Source organism: Humulus lupulus, chromosome 2 (genome assembly GCF_963169125.1).
Source record: "Humulus lupulus chromosome 2, drHumLupu1.1, whole genome shotgun sequence".
Classification (NCBI taxonomy): domain Eukaryota; kingdom Viridiplantae; phylum Streptophyta; class Magnoliopsida; order Rosales; family Cannabaceae; genus Humulus; species Humulus lupulus.
Genome location: NC_084794.1, coordinates 106,008,526 through 106,035,797, shown reverse-complemented (window position 1 = coordinate 106,035,797; position 27,272 = coordinate 106,008,526). Strand labels below are relative to the sequence as shown.

Here is a 27,272-nt window from a genome sequence, read left to right as displayed (position 1 = left end):
TATAGCATCACAGTAATAGTCAAAACCAAATCAGAAGCTAGAGAAAATAACACTGCAAGGACTTTAAATTTCAACCAAACAACAATCTGTTCATTCAAAGCAACATTAGAAATCTTTAGATTAGACCAAAAATATTCTACTCTATTCAGCGTATGAACCATTGTGCCTCTTGATTTCAAGCAAAGAGAAAGATTGAACAATCTTTACAGTTCCTCAACATAGAAGCAATCTGTATCTCCATCCGCAGTGGCAACGAGATTCAACAAGGGCAAAAAGATACAAGTAGAGATGATCATGATCATTGGTGTAAAAAATCAGTACAGACTATTCTCTTTAAACAGCATATGAAATCATCATGTGCTATACATGTCCATGCAAAAGAAGAAGAAAATATTTACAACTGCAAGTTCGAAGTCCGACCCTGCAGCGGTTTCGGCCGAACATCTTATCCTCTACTACATACATATAGATCCTGTAACTGTACATGTCATTGATGTCAAGACCCAAATAAAACAAAAAAGGATAATACTAAAACCCCAAGGCTTCCGGAGGACCTGGCAATTGTGAGTTTAGCTACTCATGATGCCTTGGCAGCCTCATCTTTTTATGTATGTGACTGACTCGATTGACTGGTGGAGGAGGATTATATAGTTGAGATAATGAATATGTATAATGGTGCATAATTATGGGCAAAGAGAGATCAATAAGAACTCTCCTTTTTGTAAAGAGTATGAATCTTGAGATAATGAAGACGAACTTGCCCAGAGATACAGAGGAAATAAAGGTCATAGCCTAAGCAAGGCAAGGGCAACCAATCTGGTTGGATCATGTGGGCGATCATCAGATCTTTATGGAGATATAGAATCAAACATCTGCTTGTCCAATCTATTGGTGAGACATCAGAACAGGCTTTCTACATCCACATCCACCTTTTTCGCCAACTGGTGAAAATCAAGGACCCTGTGATACATCACACAGCTTGTCATGCACAAGGAAAAAATGCATCAATTTCATCCATTGTTTAGGTATGATTGTTTCCATTCAAACAGCAAGTGTTTCTTTCCTTTTATAAAGCATGGTTAAAAATTTGTACTCAGCAGCTTCTGGTTTGGGTTAAAGGATCATAATCATAGGCATCACCAGCTTTGACAAAGCGCCCCTTCACTCTCTTTCTTACATCAGCCCTTGCCTTCCGAGAAGCATACCTCACCCTTTTATCAAACCTAAAACAACAAACACTAATAAGGTAAATTTCTTGACCAGTGGAAGGGTAATCAAACAAATTGGTAGATTGGAAGTTTTGAAATTACAATCACAATTAGTCTGCATGTAGAGAAAATATGTACAGAACAATCATAAAAAATGGCAGAGGATGGAAAAGGCCATGCTATTCTGCATATCCTTGATTATTTATGTGTAGTGTGCATATATCATGTTGCCTAAATTCCAATGATGGCACTCAGAGAGACATTTAGAATTTCCTTCTCATGTAACCAATATGCATTAGTTCATGTGGGAGATACATAGAGACCTGAAAATCTAAGCAAATTTAATGTACAAAGCTATGAACTTGGTAGGTAAAAAGTTGAATGGTATGAAAATATACTTGCGCATCTTCTTCTTTTCCTTGTATCGCATAACAGCATCATTTCGATTGGCTGATTGGAGAGAATTATCCTGGCTTGGAGGACACCATGGAGGTTCTCCCATGAGAAGCATTGAAGAAGCTCCACAATCCTGATAATCTCCAGCAGTCGTTTCCCCATTTGGACCTGAAAATGAAACACTCGATTGCTGCCTAGTGAAGCAAAGAAGTGGTTCTGTTTTAGTACTCATTACAGAATCAGCAGATGCAGCATTGCTGCATGCTGGCATTGCATTCACCCGTCCAACTGATCCCTGAAGCAACATATAATTAATTAACCATTAAAGTTCAAAAGCATGAACTAGAAAAATTATATCACTGATCACTTTAAGTCTGAAGTGCTTCATTTTGACCATCTTCCAAGCACAACATGCATACAAGAATTATTCAGTCTTGTAGGCTGTCACATGCATGAATATAGAATGGTCATATGACCCAGCCATTGTGGTGGGACCGGGACAACTTAAGAAACTTCAAAGAAGAAGCTTCAGTTGCAAAGGCCAGCCTAGATTTCAAAGTTTTCCTTTAATTAATCTCCCACAAACTTAGGAACTATTATAGATTGCTGACCATAAAGCCACGAGGGTCATTGTTGTTGTTCCGGTGATGAAAATACAATAACATATAAACAATAAAACACAAAACCAAACATGTCTTTTTATCGAAAAAAACAAGGGTAGTGAATTTGAGGTAAAATTACCTCAACAGCAGCTGCACTCTGACAATTAGAGTCAGCACCAGACATTTCTGTTGCTCCAAATAAGCTATCAATACCTCCATTCTCAAAAAGCTCTTCTGAATTATTTAGAGCTACCCCAAATAGCTCTTCATAGTTTTCAAAATTCAGGTCCACCTCATCCATGTCTAAATCCGCATAGAGATCGTCATTTGCACAAAGTTCAGAACCTTTCATTCCAGGAAAGCTTAACTGTAAACCATTGATATTAAGCTTGTGCATTTCATAATGAAGAAACAAATACTAGAGACATACTTGCACTTACAAATACAAAAATTCACATTTTCCTATTCAAGAAAAAAGATACAAAGTTTTTACATAAAAAATAATTTACCCACCTACCCTACAGGTAGGAACTTGGAAGAACTTATCTGAGCTACACAAAAGTAATACTAGAGTGCAACAAATTTGTTTACCAAATGTTGCATTATCTGACAAAACACTACAAGTAAGGACACTAGTACCTAATATTGCCTTGACCTAATATTGCCATGCAAGGAAAGTGCAACACTAGTTCATGCACAATTTTTTTTTGTAAACAAAGTAGGTGCAATAGCACTACACATATACACATTAATTGACAAATTAGACTATAATTAACAAGTTTAACAAGAAAATTTGGCTTTATGCTGAAGACTACTTAAGCATAACAAAGTCTTCATTTGTGAAGATGCAAGTTTAAAATTAGTTCATGAAACAGTTAAAAGACCAAGACTGATCCAGATTATGAGAAACTGGTCTCACCTTAATAATTCAAATGGGCAATAGAGGCCCCAGGAAGAAGGGAAAAAAACCAGTTAAAACGTTATATAGAACACAGAGTGTGTAAGTCAAGTGCAAAAACTGCCTCTTACCTTAGCAGAAATAAGATACCTATCCATGTATCCCATTCCACACTAGCAGTACTTCTGGGGTTGAATCTAACTGATTTTTTAGTCCATTGAGAATCAATTTCAACCTAGACTTTTTAAAAAATAAAACAACCTAGACTCTCAGTAAACAAATAGTTGGATAGTTGTAATAAGAAGGGTAATAAACCATAACTGGAGTAACAACCATGCATTAAGTAAACCTTGCACATTTGCAATATAGTGCGATTTCCATCAATGTATGGACATATATTAGCAGTCACAAATAAATTGTGCTAGACCTATCTATCGAGAGGAAAGACAAAGAACAATCTGTGATTTTTGCTAATTTATCTTTGCCTGAGAAGTTTAACTTAGATCAAACTTTTCATAGGTAGGCAGAATATTCAATGCAATTAGGAAAGCCAAAATCTAATATAGGACAAAGATTACAACTGAAAAATAAATAAACTAAAAAAATTATTATGTAACTGAGAGATTCCTGTATAAAATGCAAATATATAAATCCTAAATTTACACCTAAAGTACAAACTCTTATCAAGATTTGTCACTAACCATACAGGATCAAGTTAACAACACAGCCAGCACATGCTCTAATCCTCTCAACATGGAATTGGAATGGTGATGAATGTGTTAGGCCTCCATTGACTTATGTCTATAGCAGAAAGGGTATAAAAGGGACACGTGTTGCTGATGTAGGGGAATAAGATTTTAGACAGTTAGTTATAGGAGAAGGGACTGTCTAGGAGGGGGTGCACAGTAAGAATTGGTAAGGGGTATATCCAAATCCAGCAAGGAGGGAATCGGGTAGAAAGAGAGTTGAGGATTGTAACCTGTTTGGGGGAGAGAACTAGGCTCTCGAATTCCTAGATATCAATACAATCAAGGCTCATCCATTCTTTTCTCTTTCATTTCCATTTTTTATTCTATTTTCTGGGCTGTTTGCAATTATCTGTGCAGGTTCATCCTATCAGAATGATCACTAGTGCAAAATTGATAATGAGAATTAAGAGAGAAGCACTTGGAAAGAATTTAGCTTCCAAATGACAAAAGACACGTGAAAAGTCAGTGGCGGCTATCAATGTCAAATAGGGGAGGGAGTACAATGTTCAAAAATGTAAACGAACCTTGATATGTAAGACTATTTGTAATAACCCAAATGCAAGAAACAGATGAAATATGAAAACAACTATATATCAACATCACAGAGAAAACTACAAGTCCATAGTATTAAAAATTTAGTTTCCTAGGAAAACATGAGACTTATCATTGTAAACTGGATAAAGAATGATTCAATGTAAGAAAAAAATATCTTTCAAACATTCAACAAGGGTAAAGTTTATTTCATGAAACAAAACTAAAAATAGGTACCATTTAAAAGTATATATTGATTTATACCTTGGGAAAAGTTGCATTATCAGATTCATCTGGAAGGTCCAGAACTTGAGATGCAGCATTAATCTCAGGCACTGAAGAAGAGCTGGGCCAAACACTAGCCTTAGCCATGCTTGTCCCACTATTTACTCCAACCGAACAAGATGCATTTTCGGAAGGTCCAGGGTCATTTCCAGAGCTATTCTCATTGATGCTCATCAAACCCATTTCTTGCTCACAAGCAGATTCTCCCCCAGTAGGGGAATCTAAAATGGAGGACCAGATAGAAGAGAGTTCTGCAGCTGAGGGGCAGCCAGAGTAGCAACTGATTGTTTGCCTCTTGTGCGTGGAAGATGAAGTGGATGCACCATGGCCCATCCAATCACAGTTCTGACAAAGAGAAACTCTCTCTTCTGCACATCTCACTAATGCAGGTTGGGAATGACATCTTTCGCATATTAGAGTTCTCGAGTGACGCTTTGACAAGATATTAGCGGAGTGGACATTACGATCACACGATAAACACAAGCATGCAGCATCAGACCGACAATATACCATGGACCTTTGATCCCCACAGTAATCACACAAGTAACCCATGATTCAAAATGACTGCTTTCCTCAGCCAATAAAAAACTTTTCAAGTTTCCAAACTTCTAGCCAAACTACAGACCAACCTAACCAAAATTAGCTTCTTAGGGGGACCACAGTTCTTCAGACTTTCAGAGTGTATCTCAAAAACCTTAAATAATGTCACAGAAAGAATAATTTAGCTTCATTGTTTCTTTCTAACAAAATTAAGGAAGTTGACTAAAAATAAAATCAGTACTAAACCACTACACCACATGTCTATGAACTCTTCTTCCTATAAATTAAAGATTTAATCCGATTCTCAAAAAAACTTGATCTTCATAATTCATATGGGAAAACTAAAATTTTGGATGTGAATTATAACACTAAAAAAAATGAAAAAAATGTGTCAAGAAATTTTTTGTTGTGACATAGCAATCCTTAAAAGAAGGTAAGCTCCAGAAATTTTACAGCTTTGAAACAAAATGGTTACAAGAAATTCTGCAGAGGGAGTTGCCTTCACTAATCATATTTAATATAATTTTTAGCAACAGTTAAAATAAAATCATTACAAATATGCTAAAACAACACAACAAATATACATCTAGTTTTTATTAATGTAATTTTCGTTTATCAACAAAATATATATAAAAGGAAAATAAAAAATATATAAAGTATAATTACAGTTTGTAACCAAATCATATACAGAAAATAAAAGGAGAAAGATTCATAGATTTGACTTCATACCTCTAATTTTTTTATATATAAAAAAAAAAAAGAAATATGGTTGATCAAATGAATTCTTCAAAGACATAAACAACAGAACCCAGAAGCTTTAAAAAAAAAAAAATCAGATATTTACCTCAGAGGAGGACAGAGATGACAAAGATCTGCTGAAAAGTCACAAATTTATAGTTTACCAAAATTTGGAGAGGAAAAAAAGGGAAAAATCTGAAGCAAAGAACCCTAAAAGCTGAAGCTTTTCCAGAATCTCTTTTGTGTGTCTTCAGATGAGAAAGAAAGAAAGTTTTTTTTTTTTTAGCAAAATTAAAATAAAATAAAAAGATAGAGAGATAGATATCAAATATGGGGTGGGTGTGAGCATAAGAGCATAAGAGAAAAAATATACATGTGTCATCTTACATAAGCAAAGTTGATAAAAAGTGCATTACATTTTGTGGGACCCTGGTCCTTTTCCTACACTTTTCCCTTTATGTGGACTCCATTCCCTTATAAATATCATTTGAATATTAGTATTCTAAGATACTTTTTCCCTCACCTGTTTTTATTTATTTTGTTATTTTTCTTTTCCTATTAAAATATAATTTTAACTGTCAAGTACTCAAAAGTACTTCTCACAGTTTCAAGCAGGCAGTAGTTGAGTGCCATCTCATTGCTTTTGCTACATTGTCCCTTCAAATTAATATATATTATTATATTTCATTTTATAATGATGTTTGCTATTCAATTTATTTAATTAATTATCTATGCAACAACAAGAGTACAAGTCTCTTTTTTGTTAAATAGTGTTTGGTTTAAATTATTAATTTAGGCAGGCATCCATTCTGATCCAATGGTTACATAGCTTTAGTACCACTGCACTGAATCTGCACTCCTCCACCATTGCATAGCCAAAATCCAAAACCTTAAAAGCTCTAGAAACCTCATGCTACTATTTATATTAATATTGTAGATTTAAGCAACTTGGCACTAATATGAAATAATACCCAAAAAGTGCGACTCATTAAAATCTATCTTAGATAGTGCTTTTTTATGTGTTAATTATTGGTGGGTTCTCTCGAATAAACAATGGGTGGGTTGTTGATTATCTTCTTTCTTAGTACTATAATACTATTCTAGGTATATTAGTCATTTCATTAGAAATTAGAGAAAGGGTGTGTTTTGTATTTTTGTTTTTAAAAAATGTACCTTTAATTTTTTAAGGAAATTGAGAGAGGTTTTAAAAATGTTTTTATATTAAAAAATTATGTGCAAATTAGTTTCTTAATATAATATTGAGTGCATTTTTGAATGCAACTATATGATTGTGTATATAGCTTAATAAAAACAAAAACAAAATGAGAATTACTATTTTGTATAAAGTTTTAAAAAATAAATTATGTAAGGAAATATACTCAATTGATTCAGTACTTTATCGAAATGCAAGAGTGATATTTTATGTTCTCAATAATGATTATCGAACTTTGTAATTTAAAATCGAGTTTATTGTAATTTGAAATCGTACATACAATAGGGTATTTTTTTATACTAATTTTTAAATTATATGGTACTTAATAACTATTATCGATAACATATAATACAAAAGTATGTACGATTTCAAATTACACGATACTCGATAATCATTATCAAAACATAAAGTACTAAAATTATATTTTGTTAAAAGAGTGTATCAAATAAGTATATTTTGTTAAGCAACTTTAGAAGAATTTATCCTATTACGACTAGGGTTGTGCAAAAACCAAATAAATCGCTCAAACTGAATGCCCAAACACCGAAAAAAGCAAAACCGATGGAACCAAAAAACTGTTGAAACTGCCTTGGTGAAAACCAACATTAAATCAGTCGGTTTATAAGTTGGTCGCAAACCAACCGTACAAACCGAAACTGACCGAATATGCTTAGGTTCCAAATTTGTGGATATAACATTATAACCTTGTGTTTAGGTTTTCAAATCTTCAAGTTAACAAATTAAATGAATCAATTTCGTATTAAAAAAAACTGGAAAAAAATGGATTCCAATAATTTACATTTTTTAACTTAAATTTCCTAAAAAATTATTTAAAAAAATTCAAGTTCGGTTTGGACGATTCTAACCGACCAAATCGCGGTCTAAATCGGTCTATTTTTTTGGTGTTGTAAGTAAGTCGGTTGGTTTTTGGATCGCACCAATCTGAACCGAAATCTAGATTTTAGAATAGAAAAAAACTGCCCAAACCGACCAATGTTTAGCACTAATTAAGACAGTGTATGTATCAAATAATAGGGTCTGTTTGGCATTGTTTTCTGTTTTTTGTTTTCAAAGTTGTGTTCTTAGAAATGAGAACAGAAAATTGTTTTTGTAGTTTTCAAAAAGCAAGAAGTGTTTAGTTAATGTTTTCTAAAAACAATTTTTTAGTTTTATTTTTTTTAAATCTTAAATAAAATATTAACAAATATATTTACAAAGAAAAATATATTTTAAAAGTTTGTAATAAATAATGACATAAAATAATTTGAAAAAAAAAATGATGAAAAATAAGAAGTGAGAAAGTAACGAGAGAAAATTTGAAGAAATAGAAATTGAGAAGAGAGAAATTGATCCAAGAAAAAATGAGAGAGAATGTGATGAGAAAGAAAGTGAAGAGAGAGAAGTGAGTAGAGAGAAAGTGATGAGAAAGAAAGTGAAGAGAGAGAAAGTGATGAGAAAGAAAGTGAAGAGAGAGAAGTGAGTAAAGAGAAAGTGATGAGAGAGGAAATGACGAGAGAGAAAATGATGATATATTAAGTGATGTGAGAGAAACTAATGAGAGAGAAAATTATGTGACAATAAATTATGTTAGATAATAATAAATAAATAAATGATGTGAGAAAAAAATATATATAGATAAATTTTTGTTGAGAACAACAAAAAAACAATTTTTTGTTATTTTCAAAATTTTCTGTTTTTTGTAACTTTATTTTTAAAAATTGTTTTAGGAAAACAACGCCAAATACCCTAACTTATTTTCAAAAAACAACTTTTAGCTTTTAAAAACAAAAAATTATTTTTTAGTTAGGTACCAAACCCCCTCTTAGTTAACAATCCAATTTAGTTAGAAAAATTATTAAACGACTAGACTATGAAAATTTGACGGTTCTCATGAAATCTCCTAATTATGTACTCAAATTCAACCATACTATAATTAATTGCATGATGTTACTGTCAATTGTTTGGGATGAAAGATTTTTAAATTATTTTTCTTCTTGTTACAATGTTCGTAGATAAGTATAAATGGTTGTCTAATCTATTTGCGAAAAAGTTAAATATACTTGAAATACAATATTTGTACACTATTTTTTAAAGGAAATATTTGTACTCTTTAAATATCAATCTTTTCATATAATAAATTATTATTATTATGAGTAATTTGAAAAATAAACATGGTGCACTTTTCCTTTGGCTAGTTTTCTGGCTTTCTCAATCAATTATTACCTTGGATAAGGAGTGGGAAGGAGACTCAAATTTGGAATTTAGTTGGAATCCTCTTGGATCCACGTATATACAGAAAATGAGTTTAATTTTATAAAATATAAATCCATCATTGGTAATGTATAATAAGAAAAAAAAATATTTTTTAAGGAAGAGATATATATTTTTAGTAAAACTATCTGGATTTCAATTTTAATTAGAACATTTGATGGAGACGGGCAATCACCGGCCGCTTAGAAAAACTATTCTTTTTGCCGACATTATTTTTAGTATTTCGTTAATAAACGAAAAATATCCATTAAATTTAAAAAAGAAAAAAAAAAGTGACGCAAGAGGCACTCATTGAATTGACAAAATGAAAATAAAGAGAGAAGCTTTTTAAGTTTGAAAAATGTCTCAAATCTTCTCAACTCAACCCACCTACAATACTTACCAACGCGAAGGTCCCAGCAACCATGATATTTTCTCTCATTTATTATTGGAGTTATACTATTTTTTATTATTATTTTATTGGCTTTAGTATTAATATAGGAGGATTCTACATGACACCTCAAAAAATGGTACATTGGTGCACCCTTTTTGTTTGGCAAATTTTTTTATAACCGTGTACGTTGTAGTTATTTAGAGCATCATACAAATTTTCACAAAATTTTAAATAATTTACAGTACCAAAAATAATATTCAAACATGTAATTTTCTAAGCACATAAAAAACAACTACGCGTGTAATAAACTATTTGAACTTTATTTTCTACACTGTAAATTATTCGAAACTTCTTGAAAATTTGTAGGATGCTCTAAATAAATACAATATACACGACCATAAAAACTTTTGCACCGAAGATACTTCTTGAGCTAAAAACTAAAGGGGGTACATCGGATAACTACCCATTAATATATACCTATAGTTAATTCTATCTTATATTTGTTTTTTAAAGTTAAAGGAAATATTTATTGATAGGTCAATCTAACATTGTCCATTACAAGAAGATAATATTCATAGAGCAAAATCAACCAACATAGGCATACCAAGTTGTTTACAATAATCAATAGAAAGAAAACCCTAAAAAGAAACTTCAACTAAAGGTCTAATTAGCCACAAGCAATCAAGATTTCAACGAGTGCAAAGTAAACTAGGTTTTCTTTCCAAATGGGAATATGATGGATCAACCCTACCAACAACCATCAACCAATAATTTTCCAATAGAAAGTTGGAGATAACAACTTCATTATTCAAACTAGGGACAATAAAAATAAAACAAAGACCAACCATGTTCATAACCCCCGACATTAGATATCGAAAAGTCACGTAACACAGGACTGTTATCCAGATTTCCGGATAGCGTTTAGATTGATGACTTCGGGGAAGCAGAATTATCGATGTCTTTCACGATAGGTGACCAGAGCTCGCGGATGGACAGAAAGGCTTCGCCTCCCCTGTTTGATATCCGGATTACTCTTCCAAGCAAGCACAACACGGAAACTCGTTGACTCTCCCGGACTCCCGAAGGATACCCCTCGGGGAGGCCCCTTCCAGGAGAGGCCCTTCGAGTGGTCTCCGCAGAAACAGTTCCGTGCCTCGCACAGAACAAAACCGAACTGTCGAGTCCGGGAGAGGGCATATTTGGAATGATATCCGTCTGACACAGGATCCCGCCTGACACGCCCGTCAGGACAAAGCCGCACACATCCCAGCACGCCTAAAGGTACCTTTTCGCCTACTGTTCCGCTGACAACTTGGAAAAGACGGCTGACTTTGGGTGTTCCCCATACTTTCACGTAAATATATCCACATAGAGTCTTGTAGCCATGCGACTACAGTAATTGTATCCCCTATTTATGGCTGGTGTAATTAAGACCCATGTACGTGGAGAAAAACCCTAATCCGAAACCCTAGCTATAAAGGCCCCTTCATTTTACAAGAAGAGGGGGGACCGAGAGATCACATAGCAAAAACTCTACCAAAATCTCTCTAGCTTCATCTTCTTCAAGAGAACCCGAGAGAAACATTGTGAGTGTGTGAAGTTCTTATGCACCAGCCATCTTACTGTAACCTTTTCCAAGTATAATAACATCGACTCGTGGACTAGGGCTTGTTAACGCCTGAACCACGTAAAAACACTGTTTGTTTAGTTACATTTCAGTATTTCTACAGTTCTTATCTTTTTATTATTCTGTTAGTTATTCGTTTCCGAAAAACTCGGTAAACATTTTGGTGCTTTCATTGAGAGCTGTAGGAAGTTGTTAGTCAGCTCTTTTTCTGTGTACGTTTTTTGTATTCACTTCGTACTAAAGAGATGGTGACTACGCGAAAATCCGCTGTTGACAAAAATGCTACGGTCAACCCCGATACCGTGATGGAAGATGTGGTGCAAAGCGAACCCTTAGACTACCGAAGTGAAGACCCGACATCCCGCCAGGATCAGGTCAGTACCGAAGATACAACATACTTAGAAGACGAAGAAGAGTATGTCCAAGACGGTTATTACAAGGACGGCTGCTACTATGAGAAGGACCCAGAACTGGTCCAAGTAGCCGAAGAACTGGTGGCCACTAAGGCCAAGCTTGCTGAGCAGGAGCGCGTCTCCGAAAGAATGCAACGCATGATGGAACGCCTCCAAAGTAAGTTCGGAGATCTAGGCGACTCGGACGAGGATACCTCTGTTCGAGGTGGTGCTGATGCCCCCATGCCGGATCCAGCCGCTGCTGGACCATCCAAAGCCGCCCCTAACAAGGGCAAAGAAAAAGTTGGAGAGCCTGTGCGCGCTGACGCCCCTGCACCTCCTAAAGGCGTGAATCACCAGGCCGACTGCCCCCCCCCCGCGCGCAGAAGGTCTCTGGCGCTCCTAAGCCCAGACGCCCTTCAGCCCCAAGGGGGCACTCTGTGCCTAAAGGGCCCGGTGCTAAGGCACCCAGGCCTAGGGGAAGGAACAACCGCCCCAGTGATTCCGTCAATCAGGACGGTCGGGCTGCGAACTCGCACTCCGAAGATAGCTGGTCCACGGTGGACCTAAGAAGAAGGTTGGAGGCCAAGTATGAGAAGGCCAAAGGGGAAAAAGCCCGGCCTCGCGGAGATGACCTCCGAAATCATATTAATGACAAGCTCCGGGGACGTGACCTCCCGGAAAGTGATACGAAGAGGCTCGAGGAACAGATTGCTGCCTTGACCAAGCTGGTCCGGAAGCAAAGTGGGGCCCTGTCAGATTCTGAGGAGGAAGACCCGGAACCATGTATTAGGAGGATCGCGGAAACGTCCCTCCCGGATAACTTCAAAATGCCTCACATAGAATTATATGATGGGAGGACAGACCCGCGTACCCACCTAGCTAAATACAATAAAATGATGCAAGTGGCGCGCGTCAGTGAGGACGCCAAATGCATGTGCTTCTCACTCACCCTTACCAAGTCCGCGGAGGACTGGTGGAAAAGACTAGCTCCCGGATCAATCCACAGTTGGAAGGAGCTACAGTCCGCGTTTAGGAGGCAGTTTATTGCTGCCCGCGACCACGACATGGAGGTTGGTTCCTTAACCAACATCAAGCAGCAACCCACTGAGAACCTCAAAGCTTTCATTCAGAGAATGATGGAAGCTGCTGCAAAAACCAAGGTCAGCGATGACATGAAGCTGATCGCCCTTCAATCGGGCCTCACTGTCGGCTCCCTGCTATGGGGGGAAATGCAAAGGAGACGGGCAGAAACCCTGTCCGAATTCATGTCAAAAGCTCAGGGAATCATCAACCTTGAGGATGCCTACCAGCAAGCCTTTGGAGTTCCCCCGGCTCCAACCCCTTCCGTGACTGCGCCGAGCTTTGCTTCGCAAGCTCCCGCACCAGCCCTCACGCTTCCAGGAGCCCGATTCACTCCGAGTGTGTATGGGCCTTCCGCGTCTGCTCAGACGCCGGGTCAAACCCATTTCTCTGGGTATGGAGCAGTACAAACCGGATGTAGTATCGCTCCTAGCATGCCGCAGCCGCAAGCGGAAGCCCCGGAACGAAGTTTGAGCCAATCGCGGAGCAAACGAAGCGGAAGAAACTCCAACCGGGGAGACCATTCAAAGAAACCCCGAAAGGATTATGAGCCCAAGTTCACGGAATATACCAGTTTGATAGACTCGCGAGAGAATGTCTATCGGGCGACCTGTAATATGGTCAACTACAGGAAGCCCCCGAAAGTGTCTCACGGAGGAAGGCGTCCGCGAGACTCCAATAAGAGGTGCGAGTTCCACGGAGACGTGGGGCACACCACGAATGAGTGCCTTCAGCTGAAGGATGAGATCGAGTCCCTGGCAAGAGCGGGACACCTCGGTCAGTGGGTGAGAATACCCATAATCTATCCCGGACAGGGGGTAGTTCACGGAGCTGCATATTCACCGGGACAGAGGGGGGCCGCTAGCGCTCCTGGAGCCGGTCACCCCCAAGCTCCCGGGTCTCAGTTCCCAGCACTTCCTCCTCCACCTGCTCCGGCGCCCATTGCCTTGTTGGCTCCAGGGCCAGGCAACCCATATCCGCCCGGCCTTGCTCTGCCACCCGTTGACGGACACGTCGCCACCATTTCCGGAGGACCACACCTTGCCGGAAGCACACGCAACTCCCAGAAGAGGTACTTGAGGGAGTTAGAGCACGCCGAGGAGATGTGCGCCTTGGTCCAATCACCTGCTCAACGTCCCCGAATGATGGATCTTCCCATCACCTTCACGGAGGACGATGCTCGACATGTGCACTTCCCCCACAACGATCCCCTCGTGGTGGAAGCCCAGATTGCCAATAAGAAGGTCTCACGGATCTTGATCGATAACGGAAGCTCCGTGAACATCCTCTTCAAAGCGGCCTTCCACGCGATCGGATTGACCGAGACGGACCTGGCCCCATGCCCCATCCAGCTTCAAGGTTTCAATGGGGACGCACTCATGCCATTAGGCAAAATTCAACTTCCGGTCACCCTCAGAGGAGAAAGCGACGCTTGTGCCTTCAAGCATAGCACATTCGTGGTGGTCGACTGCCCCACGGCGTATAATGCCATCTTAGGCCGACCGGTCCTGATCGATTGTGGGGCCATAACCTCGATACGTCACTTATGCTTGAAGTTTCCCTGCGACGATGGGCGTATTGGCACCCTCCGAGGAGACCAAAGAAGTGCACGGAGCTGTTATAACGTCTCCGTCCGAGCCGTCTACACGGTCCGAGAGACGTTTGCTGCCATTCCTTTGGCGGAAGTATTGCCAGAAACTAGGGATGCTCAGGAGGCATACTTTGACGAACTCGACCCAAGAGTGGGAATCGAGAAAGCAATAGAGCCGATGGAGGAAGTCGAAGAGGTGATCCTCAATCCGGGAGAACCCACCAAGGTCATTCAGGTGGGGAAAAACCTGCCGTCGGCCGTTCGAGATAAGATCGTGGCCACTGTGAAGGATAATCAGGATATCCTGGCATGGTGCCACGCTGATATGACGGGGATTAATCCCAATGTTGCGTGCCACGCACTCAACATAGACCCAGCTGCAACTCCAATTCGCCAAAAAAGGAGGCCGCTGGACCCAGTGAGAGCCGAAGCCGTCAAAGCTGAAGTGGACAAATTGATGTCCATAGGCTTTCTCCAGGAGTCGCACTATCCCGTGTGGTTGGCCAACCCAGTTCTGGTCCCGAAACCCGATGGGTCCTGGAGAATGTGCATTGACTTCACGGACCTAAACAGGGCCTGCCCGAAAGATTGTTTCCCTCTCCCGCGAATCGATCAGATGGTGGACGCTACTTCCGGGTACGAACTCTTATCCTTCATGGATGCGTACTCCGGATACAACCAGATCAAGATGCATGTCGCGGACCAGGAACACACCAGCTTCCTCACGGATAAGGGTGTCTACTGTTACGTGGTCATGCCTTTCGGTTTGAAGAATGCTGGGGCGACTTACCAGCGTCTGGTAAACAGAATGTTCAAGGACCAGCTGGGGAGGAACATGGAGGTGTACGTGGACGACATGTTGGTAAAGTCCAAGACCTCCGGGGACCACAGTAACGACCTTGAGGAAGCTTTCGCCGTGATCCGAAAGTACGGGATGAAACTAAATCCAAAGAAATGTACTTTCGGGGTCTCGTCTGGGAAGTTCCTCGGTTTTATTGTCAGCTCCCGCGGAGTGGAAGCCAACCCTGAGAAAATAAAGGCGTTCATAGACATGCCTTCCCCCCGGAAGCATAAGGATGTCCAGAGCGTTACCGGAAGGATAGCTGCTCTTAGCCGCTTCGTATCCAAGGCCACCGACAAGTGTATCCCCTTCTTCAATGTTCTGCGAGGGAACAAGAAGTTCGAGTGGACCCCCGAATGCGAAGCGGCCTTCCAACACCTCAAAGAACATTTAACCCGAGCCCCCATTCTGTCCAAGCCGGTCGAAGGAGAGGCGTTGTTCTTATACCTAGCTGTGACTGAGCACGCAGTAAGTGCCGCTCTCGTCCGGGAAGATGGCCGTATCCAGCTCCCTGTGTATTACGTAAGCAAGAGGTTATTGGACGCCGAGTCCAGATATTCGATGATCGAGAAACTCTCCCTCTGCTTGCTGATCGCTTCACGGAAGCTGAGGCCATATTTCCAGGCGCACACCATCAAAGTACTCACCAACCACCCTCTCCGACAAGTCCTGCAGAAGCCCGAGTCTTCTGGCAGATTGCTTAAGTGGGCCATGGAACTAAGCCAGTTCGACGTCCACTACCAACCGCGTGTTTCCATAAAAGGTCAAGCTCTCGCGGACTTTATTGTGGAGTGCTCGGGAATGAATGACCTCCCAGAAGATCCTGTCCCGGAACTTCCCACCTGGAAGGTCTACGTAGACGGAGCCTCAAATGAAAAAGGAGCTGGAGCGGGGGTCATCCTAATATCTCCCCAAGGGCATCAGCTCCAGAGCGCCATCCGTTTCGCATTCCCAGCATCCAACAACGAGGCAGATTACGAAGCCATGTTAGCTGGGTTACGACTGGCCAGAGAAGTCGGAGCCCAAAAAATCGAAGTGTACAGCGACTCCTTACTTGTGGTAAACCAAATATCCGGGGAATACCAGACGAAAGGCGAAAGGATGGCTGCCTACGTGTCTCTCTCCCGCGACCTACTGCAGCATTTCAAAGGCTACCAAATCCGCCAGGTCCCCAGGGACCAGAACTCACTCGCGGACACGCTGGCCAAGCTTGCAACGGACCCGGAGATTGAACAGTATGGCTTAGTCCCCATCGGGCACTTAGAAGCCCCCAGTACTGAGACGCGAAGGATAAACGCCATCATCGACCATTCCCACTCCTGGATAGGACCCATCCTCAGATTTCTCACCACCGGAGAACTCCCCACCGATAAAGCTGACGCAAGGAAGCTCCAGTATCAAGCTCCCCGATACGTGGTTATGGATGGAAAGCTTTACCGCAGGGGGTTGTCCATACCCTTCCTTAGGTGTGTTGCCGGAACCGAAGTCAGCACCATCATCCATGAGATTCACGGAGGCTTCTGTGGCGATCATACCTCCGGGCTGAGCCTCTCCAAAAAAATCCTTCGACAAGGATACTTCTGGCCCACCATGAAGAAGGATTGTGTGGATTATGTCAGGAAGTGTGAGCAGTGCCAGAGGTACGCCAAGGTTCCGCGAGCGCCGCCTACGGAAATTACCCTAATGACCAGCCCCTGGCCGTTCGCCGTTTGGGGCATTGACCTAGTAGGTTCCCTCCCCACTGGAAAGGGTGGAGTGAAGTACGCCATAGTCGCGGTAGACTACTTCACCAAATGGGCTGAAGCTGAACCTATGAACACGGTCACATCTAAAAAAGCACTGGATTTTGTCATCAGGAATATAGTGTGTCGTTTTGGGCTTCCACGGAAAATTGTGTCCGACAACGGAAAGCAGTTTGACAGTGAACACTTCACGAACTTCTGTGCTTCGCATGGAATTATCAAAAGCTTTTCCGCAGTCGCCAGACCCCAGGCTAATGGACAAGTGGAAGCTGTAAACAAAATATTAAAGACCACGTTGAAGAAAAAACTCCAAGCCTGCAAGGCTCACTGGCCGGAAGAACTTCCGCGAGTACTTTGGGCCTATCGCACAACAGAGAGAACTTCGACGGGGCACACGCCTTATTCCATGACCTTCGGTTGCGAGGCCGTCATCCCAGTAGAAGCTATGATCCCCGCTCACAGGCAAGACACCTACGATCCTACCCGGAACCATGCCCTCCTCCAGGAGTCCTTAGACATGATCGAAGAGCTCCGGGAGCAGTCGCAGGTCCAACTAAAAATGTACCAAGGCAAGATAGCCCGACACTTTAACACGAGAGTCCAGAGCCGTGCATTCGAAGTTGGGGACCTTGTCCTACGGAGAGTATTTCCTGCTACGCAGGATCCGGGAGTAGGAGTCCTCGGACCCAACTGGGAAGGCCCCTACGAAGTCCAAGAAAAAGTGGGCCATGGGACGTATCACTTAAAGAGACTCGATGGATCTAAAGTCCCGCGCGCCTGGAACGCGGAGCACCTCCGCTATTACTACCAGTAGGCCCCGGACCATCCAGTCGGAAGTCCTTGGTGAAAATAACAAAAGTGAAAAATGTGGAAATAATCCTCCCTGTTGTAAAACTAACGCCTAGCAGGCTATTTTAATGAAACACGGAGGGATTCACTCCGCTTTTACTGCACTTTTTATCCCTATGTTCAAAGCTGCGTTTTAACAAGTGACCACGCGGTCCGGAGACGTCCGGACCCCACGCTCACTTGGGGGGTATACATGGCTAAGGCTTAGCCATACGCCCCTTGAACAAAACGTACACAGAACACCACTTATGTGCTAGCATTGTGTTTGAAGTTTTTAAATTGTTTTGCTCTAATTGTTAAGCTTAGGTTTATTTGTTGCCATGAACATGCTTGCATTACGTGTCATATGTGCATTATGTGCTTAAGTGAAAATTGCCACAGAAATGCCTGCCATTATGTATCATGAGAATTATCTCTTGTGTAGCCCAGCGATGGATGGGACTGGGGGTTGAGGCACGTTCATAGAGCTACGCCAAAACACCCCCAACTCCTTGACAAGTCCTTTGCAGAATTCTCCGCGAGCTCTGTAGAGCTTTGCTTCGCAAGCTCCAGCTCCGGGTCCCGCAAGGCGAAAGATGGCAAGATCCGCGAGCGCTGAAGAGCTTTGCTTCGCAAGCTCCAGCTCCGGGTCCCGCAAGACGAAAGATGGCAAGATCCGCGAGCGCTGTAAAGCTTTGCTTCGCATGCTCCAGCTCCGGATCCCGCAAGGCAAAAGATGGCAAGATCCGCGAGCGCTCTAAAGCTTTGCTTCGCGCGGATCTAGCCTCGCAGGGCTCCATGCCAGGTCCCTGAAGCCAGCCACCATGAGGTTCGCAACAACAGTTAGTTTTGCTTCGCAAAGATCTAACCTTAAGTCTAGCGACGCTCACCAAAAGAACTCCCGTTCCAAACAATGGAACGACTCACCTTAGCAATCCCAGCGAACAGTATAACTACAAGTCCCGGGATTGGCTATTTGCCTCAGGAAAGATAAAGTACGGTGAAAGGAGCCTGGCCGTTGGAACCAAAAAACCTTCGTAACCTAGAAACTACGTGGGGAAAGACATCATCCGTTAAAGCTTCAAGTGGGAAGTGCATAAGTTTTGGCCGTTGGAACCAAAACCCCATACGCCCCTACAACAGTTTCTACCGTATAAATGTCTACCCTAAGCGCAAAGATAAATAAAGAACTCGGCAGAAAAGAAAGGAGAATGCTATGATTATGGCAAAAATGTCCGCAATGAAAAACTCAAAATGAAAAACAATTAAAGATAAAACCCCTTCAAGCATTGGGGGTAACTACAGCGTCCACGACCGCAGCTTCGGGGGCATCTGTTTCAGCTGAGGCTGGCGGAGTCGGCTCATTGGAAGGAGGGATTTGGTCATGAGAAGGTTCAGAGGTCCCCGCCTCTCTGGGATCTCCCGCCTCAGGAGCTTCAGCACGTTCGTCAATGTTATAAGTTTGGACGTACGCCTCTGGGCCCTGATCCCACACGAGTAGCTTCTCCCTCATGGCTTCGGCATCATCTCCCAGATAGCCTAACACCTCCGGGTTCACTTTCCAGAGTTGATGCATGAGGACCACATGCGATATATTAATAGTCCTGTTCAGTATCACCTCAGCATCCTCCTTCTCCTTCAACCGCTCCGCCTCGGAGGTTGCCAGCTGTGCTTCCGCGGCAGTTAGTTGGGCCCTCAATTTTTCCATTTCGGCCTTGGAGGCATCCCGCTCCCCCTTAAGAGAATCAATCGCCTTGCGCTGCTCCCTATTTTGATTCAGCACAGATTGCTTCTCGGTCACATGCCCCCTGGCAGTGAATTGCAAAGCCCCGATCTCTTTATCCTTCTCGGCGAGCCCCAACTGAAGCATAGACACGAGATCCCTGCTCCTCTTATGGAGTTGCTCCTCGTCGTGCAGCTTACTCTGAAGAGTGGAATATTCCTCTTGCCGCTTAAGGAGGAGATCGTTCTTTGATTGCAAGCGGGCTTCCAGGGTATCTTTCTCCACCTTGGCTTGGGACAGCTCTTCCCGGAGCTTGGAGTTTTCGGTCTTAATCCCATCCGACCGCTGTCTAAACTCATTCTCTGCCTTGGCCCGGTACTCTTGATATTTGGCAAGATATTTCTTCTCCGCCTCTTCTTCAGCCGTGCGCCGGGCCTGGTCAATCTTCTCCGAAGCCCCCAAGGCCTGTTGGGTCAGTTTCTGTTTCTCCGCTTCCAAGGCCTGGCGAGCCAGTTGGCTCTCCTCCAGCTGAACCAGAGCTGCACCAACCTCCCGGAACGAGCGTTCCGCGATCATAGAGGCCTGCAAGGAAAGACAACAGAATGAGCTAAAGCAGGACCAAAAGACAGGTGGTCCCAAAAAAAAAAAATAATAATAATAATAATAATAATAACAACTGACGGCTTACCCCGGACAGTTGCTGCTTCACAGCGTGTGTCAGCAACAGCGGATCCTTGCTACTGCTGATGGCCCATTTCTCAGAATTGAGCTCGCATAAGCTCAGGGCCATGTCCTCCATCATCTCAGCTCCGAACGGCGCCAATGCACGTCCGAGCCTAGGCACCAGCCTCTTCTCCAAGGCTGGACCATCCAGAACCGCTCCGGCCGGGTGAGGAGATCTCACCCCCTCGGCCAGCTCAGCCCTCTTCACGGCAGACAAGTTATCTGCCCTTCCCTGAGTAACGGCCTTCTCCGCCTCTAGCCGCCTCTTCAAAAAACTATCGGCCCGTCTTACACCCTCCAGGAGGGCAGCGGGAAAACTGGTTGGCTTCCGCGGAAAGTGGAACTTCAGGCCAGGCAGGGGAAGATTGGTTGTCTGAGAAGACGGAGACCCCGGAAGGGTGGACCCCCTTTGGGCTGGAGGAGGAGGCAGCCGGGGTATTAAGGCCCCGGTCTGTTGCTTTTGCTGCTGCGGTAGCAGAAGTAATTGCCCTTGTTGCTGCTGCTGGTTTGGATGTTGCTGTTGCTGCTGCTGCGGCGTTGGTGATTGTCTCTCTTGTTCCTGTTGCTGCTGTTGTTGTAGTTGTGATTGCTGTCGTTGCTGTTGTTGTTGCCTTCGACCGGGAGAAGAGTGTCTAAGGCGTTTGTTCTTAGCACCCTCAGCATCTTCTCCGGGACGCTTGCTCACCCCAGTTGTCCTCACGGGGAACACAAGCCCTTCCCCGTCGCTACTGCTACTCGAGACCATCATAGTCTCAGAAGGCCCTTCAGCAGGGGACTTCTCTACCCTCGGAGACGCTTGCGCCTCGCCACTTGTCTTCTTGGGGGAGGCAGCCTTACCTCCCCTACCAGCCTTGGTCTTCCGTCCTTTCCCCGTGGGCGGGTCTTGGCTGGTGGCAGCCTTCTTAATAAGCAAAGTAACCCTCCCCAACATCTTGGCTTCGGGATACTCTGCAAGAAACGTACAAAGCAAGGTTAACGAACCAACAAGAAATGAGAAAGAAGATAAGCGGAAGACAAGACAATCAGCAACATAAAAGTACAAGCAAGCCCGCCAGCAGGGAACAAGAAACAAGAAAAAGAAAAGTTTGAAAGGGACGACCATGCACGAGAAACGTGGATGGCCTTCCCCGAGCAAAACAAGACATCGCTTCCTGCTCCAGGAAGCTCCCGTACTCCTTGAAGTCCGGGAAGAACATGCTGAGAGAAGAAGGGTCAACCATGATGACACCTTCTGGCAGACTACCATCACTCAGACACCAGAGGAGCTCATCTACCCTATCACAGTACCTGTCGAAAGGTATCCTACGCGGATCTAGCCTAAGGAAACGGGGATCAAACCCCATCTGAGAGGTCTGGGAAACCTCAGACAGGCTGGGGGTGTGGATCAATCGAAAACTAGTCTTACCTCTCCCGGAGGAACTAGCCCCCGGAGCCCCTTCGTTAGGGTAAGCCGCGGCGTGGCGAGCCTCGATCTCCTCTCCCTCCGGCTGGGGGTCGGGGAACCTCTCCGCCCAACTAGGAGATAGAGTATTTTCGTCCCGAGCGGCTTGGGTGATCACCTTAGACAGCTCCAGGGCAATCTGCTCCCGGATGTCAGCCGACACCTGAGTCTGCCCCCTACCACTTACTGGCTCGATATTTTGGAAGGAGGCGAGTAACCCATACTCCCTCAACGATTCGGAGGTCACAAGTCCCTCCACTCTCAACTCTTCCTCAGAAAGCCCTTCGTAGAACTTGGACCTCCTTATCATCTCCGCGCAGCGAGGTGTCCGCGGAACGACTTCTGCAAAAATCAAATACAAGCATTAGAGATCCTCCCAAAAGGCAAATCAAACGCAAAGAAACAAAGTTGAAAAGGAAAAGAAGGAACACTTACCAGGGATTTTGAAGTCCAAAGATAGGGCTGGCACCCTCTTCAGCGGGAAGCCAGTCGTCAGGAACCAGTATTCCTGGAGGTCTGGAACCCTCGCGGTATGACAAGTGGGGCACATCACATCCGGGTGCCTTTCTAGCCTGTAAAACCCCACCTTGTCTGAGTGACCCCTCATAGGCTGAGACTTCAACCCATAAAAGTACAGCACCTCCTCCGGGGTAGGAGCTTCCAGTCTCCGGGACTTGCAAAAGATGAACCACCCCGCTAAGAGCTTGTAGCTGGGAGGAATTAACTGGAAGGGGGCAATCCCCGCCTTCACACAGAAATTGGCGAAGTAACTCCTTAGGGGCAAGTGCGCTCCGCACACTATGTGTGCCCAGCTCCAGGCACCAAAGCCCTCGTGGCTCTGGCTAGCTGACTCGCCCAGCACCGACAGACGGTGCCACATCAGACCTGGGATGTTCTTCAGGCCTGCCTCAGAGGAATACAGCTCCAGCATGCCATAATTCCTGAAAAGGTTCGGTTTTTGGTCCATCTCCCAGATGGAACTATTGGAGGTTGGTGGGCTAGCCGCGACCGCTTTCGCCTTTCCTTTCCCCTTTCCACCAGCGACAGGAGAGCCCTTCTCTTGGGCAGATTCAGCCTCCCCCGCAGCAAGGAGTTGTTCCTTCGAGATGTTCGTCACTGGACAAAAGAAAAGAAAGAAGAAAACACTCTAAGCAGTCAGCACCCTTGTCATACCCTAGTGGTATCAAAGGCGTCGGGGAGACCCTCCCCGAAAACTGCTTGGAGAGGCTCCCACCGAGCTTGCCGAGGGGTTGGCACCATGCCACCCGAAGGACAGCAAGGAACCAGACTCAGACCCCGAGCCTAAGCCCACCAAAAGAAGTGTTTTTCCAGAGAAAGACACCCTAAAGACGTTCATGCTTATGCCCTAAAACAGCAAAACAAGGGACGACTTTCCAAACGCAAATCGCCAAAACACGCAGAAAAGGCTACTTATCGACTCACAATCAATCACATGCCTACCAAAGCCCTATTCACACATGCACATAAGCAATAATGGCAGAAACCTCTACTCAAACAACTACCAACAACGTAAGGTTTGGGAGGAAAGAGCAAAGTAGAAATACTTACTGATATTCGGGTAGGTGGAGGTTGAAGGAGTAACTGGATCACTGCACAGCACGATCGCGAGAAGTAAAAGCTGCAAAGACGAACGGCGATTCAAACCAGGAACTTCGGGGAATAAACCCACTGCCAAATCAAAAAGAAAAGTTTCCAGATACTTACCAAAAGAAATGGCAAGTTCGGAGGAACGTAAGCTGGGAAGCCTGAGAGTTCGAAGGTTTGGAAATCTGAAAATCCTAAAGATGGAGAATCTGAAAGCGTAAAGAGGAAGAAAGGTCCTTTCCCTCGTTTTTATAGCAGGGAAGAGGCCGTTTCGAATTCCTCAAATGGATGGTCCCGTTCTTCCCATTCCGTGTGCATCAGATCCAACGGCTGGAGAGGAAGCGACGATCCTATTTATGACTCCTCGGATGGGAATAAAGTATTTATTTCCCATCATTACACCACCTCGGGCCCTGAGTACCATTAAAAACCGTCAAATCATTGGTCAGATGACTGACGCACGCATCCTCAACCAGTCGCCTCACGCACACGTCTTGGTCGCAGAACCATTCCCAGAATGACACGTGATCCTTGCCGCACTTGAGTACTTGGTCTCAAACAGAAGAAATTCCTTTTCTCTTTCATACTAATACTCAGGCGGGAAAAAGGAACCTTTTCGGGAACATAGAAGGTGCCCCCTCGCCTAGTCTAAGAAACTGATTGTACAAGCTCCCGGATCTCTCAAAGCTCCGCGACCTTGGGGGGTAAATGTTATCCAGATTTCCGGATAGCGTTTAGATTGATGACTTCGGGGAAGCAGAATTATCGATGTCTTTCACGGTAGGTGACCAGAGCTCGCGGATGGACAGAAAGGCTTCGCCTCCCCTGTTTGATATCCGGATTACTCTTCCAAGCAAGTACAACACGAAAACTCGTTGACTCTCCCGGACTCCCGAAGGATACCCCTTGGGGAGGCCCCTTCCAGGAGAGGTCCTTCAAGTGGTCTCCGCGGAAACAGTTCCGTGCCTCGCACAGAACAAAACCGAACTGTCGAGTCCGGGAGAGGGCATATTTGGAATGATATCCGTCTGACACAGGATCCCGCCTGACACGCCCGTCAGGACAAAGCCGCACACATCCCAGCACACCTAAAGGTACCTTTTCGCCTACTGTTCCGCTGACAACTTGGAAAAGACGGCTGACTTTGGGTGTTCCCCATACTTTCACGTAAATATATCCACATAGAGTCTTGTAGCCATGCGACTACAGTAATTGTATCCCCTATTTATGGCTGGTGTAATTAAGACCCATGTACGTGGAGAAAAACCCTAATCCGAAACCCTAGCTATAAAGGCCCCTTCATTTTACAAGAAGAGGGGGGACCGAGAGATCACATAGCAAAAACTCTACCAAAATCTCTCTAGCTTCATCTTCTTCAAGAGAACCCGAGAGAAACATTGTGAGTGTGTGAAGTTCTTATGCACCAGCCATCTTACTGTAACCTTTTCCAAGTATAATAACATCGACTCGTGGACTAGGGCTTGTTAACGCCTGAACCACGTAAAAACACTGTTTGTTTAGTTACATTTCAGTATTTCTACAGTTCTTATCTTTTTATTATTCTGTTAGTTATTCGTTTCCGAAAAACTCGGTAAACAAGGACCAATAGATATTGAGGAATCCCCCAAATCTGATAGCCAAGGAGAGAAAAATCGAGACCCCTAAAGAAGCAATTTGCGCTTATCAAAGAACCACCAACCACCTAGTAGGAGTCAAAACCATCATCCCCTGCCATTATAACTACTAACCCCACTAATCTAGTAGGACGATGGTTAAAACCCACAATTATTTTGAAATTTAAACAAAACAAAGCCAACAAAACTAAAATAAAAGCAACCACCAACACAAGTGTAGTTTTAGATCTACTACCTCTCGTCCACCTCCACAAAATTATCCCAAACCACAGGCCCTGAACTCATAATCTAGCCTTAATTGAACAGATCCTCTGGCAACAACAGCACCCACCTCGACGATGACAACACCCACGCAAAACCAGAACTCTAGCATCATCAACGTTCAGAAATAAAAAATCCCGCCCCCCAATGAAACACAAGAAGTAGAAGATCCAAAGCAACCACCTTCCACGCTCCCCCCACCAACCTTGCAAAGACATCCTCTCGGCCATGCACGACCAAACGTACGAACAATGCCGACACCCTTGGCCGAGAAGAGAAGATGAAGAAAAAATGAAACTCAGTAAGCCCTGACAGAGAAAAAAGGAAAACCCAATTCTATCTTATATTTGTTAAATTAATAAAAAGCTTATATTCTAATTTTGTTTTATCAAATTTACTTTAATATGATTAAATTATTCATATTATATATTTTGACAAAAATTACATAATATACATAATGTATTTAAAAAAATTAATATTAAAAGTTTAAAAATATTTTTTTTAAATAATTTAATATAAATATATTTTTTAAATTAATAATTCAATCAATTAATAGCCTTAAAAGAAGAAAAAGAAACAAAATTATTAATTTTCTACATTTTAGATTTTTTAATTCATTAAAATTATTTATATGTTTTTAAATTTAGATTTTAAGTTTTAGAAAATTCATAATAAAATTTGTTTTTCAATATATTATATATATTACCTAATTAAAATAAAGAAATTTGATTAAAATATATATTGAAAGAATGGGGATTTAAACTTGAGACCTCATCTTTTGTGAGGAGAAATGTAATACTATTAGGTTATTCAAGGGATATTTTTATGTAAATATAACATAATATTTTGACATTAACTAAACAAATTTATTGTAAACTAGTAATTACTTTATTATCATTAAATTTGAGTCTTTAATATTTTTTTTCAAGATAAGTAACTATCAAGTCTTTCATAAGTCTCACTTATTTATTGCTGTTAAATTCTAATATTTTTATTGTTTTGTAATTTAGATTTAAATTTTTATTAGAGTTTTGTTATTGTAATTGAAATAAATTGACTGTATTTTAATATGACTTCCACAATAATTTTTTAAAAAGAAAAGATTAGTGGTTTTTTTTTTTGAAAAAAAAAGAACATAAGAGGTGATATGAAAAAGACATAAAATTTAATAAAAGGAGGAGTCAATAGAGAAAATGTGTTGTCAAAGATGGAAAGGAATAGATGCGTTTGTTTCAGTTTAGGGAAAAGCAAGGCAAAATTTGCCCAATTGGTCATTTCATTCAAATCAAATTTGGACAATTCAGCCATTCTTACCTGCCTGCCCCCACACCAAGCTACCATACCCACTCGCCACGCTACGGAAAATGAAAGCACCAAATTTTACCATTTCATCAGATAACGCTGTTTTGTTCGTGAACAAAATCCAATGCAACTCTTGAAAATGGACAATTATCAAAAAATTAATAAATGAATAAATAAGATACAGGAAAGAACATGTGAGAACCAACACTACTCACAAACAAGTGTTTTTCTCTATCTATACATATACATTTTTTTAATACAGAGATTGCATATAAAATTACCCGACTAGACCTTTCTCTTCGCACGTGAATTCATATTTGTGCACTTTTTTCTTTTTTATATATGCTTTGTTGGACGATTCATAAGCAGTTTTTAATGATTGAAGATATCCCATTTCTCTTCAGATGTTGACTAGAACAACACTCTCAATTCACACCCGTGACTTACTCCTTTCTATTTACTGTTTATTTTATGATTTTTTAAATATATATTTATATATATATATATATATATATATATATATAAGATCTATCTAGCCGAAGTAGAAATGAAACCAAACAAAACATTATAGTTGGCTTGTGTCTGTGAATCGCATTTCGAGAAGATTAAAAAAAAAGGGACTTTTGGGTAGGAAAAATTCTAACAATAAAAAGATAAAGCTAAAAAATCTCGATA

The 27,272-nt window shown here is 42.3% G+C and overlaps 1 protein-coding gene across 2 annotated transcripts; it reads right to left on the bottom strand.

Annotated features, from left to right (window-relative positions):
* Window positions 1-38: 38 nt before the first annotated feature.
* LOC133818327 (zinc finger protein CONSTANS-LIKE 9-like) lies at window positions 39-6,272 on the bottom strand. 2 transcript variants are annotated; one of them, XM_062251119.1, is made up of 6 exons: window positions 6,054-6,272; window positions 4,649-5,363; window positions 2,346-2,573; window positions 1,607-1,899; window positions 1,094-1,223; window positions 39-960 (listed from the first exon to the last, which is right to left on the bottom strand). In XM_062251119.1, exons 2-5 carry the CDS (start codon window positions 5,219-5,221, stop codon window positions 1,094-1,096), a joined length of 1,224 nt encoding a protein of 407 aa, XP_062107103.1. In that variant the 5' UTR covers window positions 5,222-5,363; window positions 6,054-6,272; the 3' UTR covers window positions 39-960. The 2 variants fall into 2 exon arrangements, with proteins under 2 accessions (XP_062107103.1, XP_062107102.1); XM_062251118.1 differs by having other exon boundaries at window positions 39-1,223; window positions 6,054-6,271.
* Window positions 6,273-27,272: the final 21,000 nt, after the last annotated feature.

Excerpts from the sequence above, each read along its gene's own strand:
- LOC133818327 (XM_062251119.1), bottom strand. The coding sequence starts at position 5,221 with ATGGGTTACTTGTGTGATTACTGTGGGGATCAAAGGTCCATGGTATAT. Across the intron at positions 1,900-2,345 it reads AGAGTGCAGCTGCTGTTGAG|GGATCAGTTGGACGGGTGAA; the intron begins GTAATTTTACCT and ends ATGTTGCTTCAG. Across the intron at positions 1,224-1,606 it reads GAAAAGAAGAAGATGCGCAA|GTTTGATAAAAGGGTGAGGT; the intron begins GTATATTTTCAT and ends TTGTTGTTTTAG.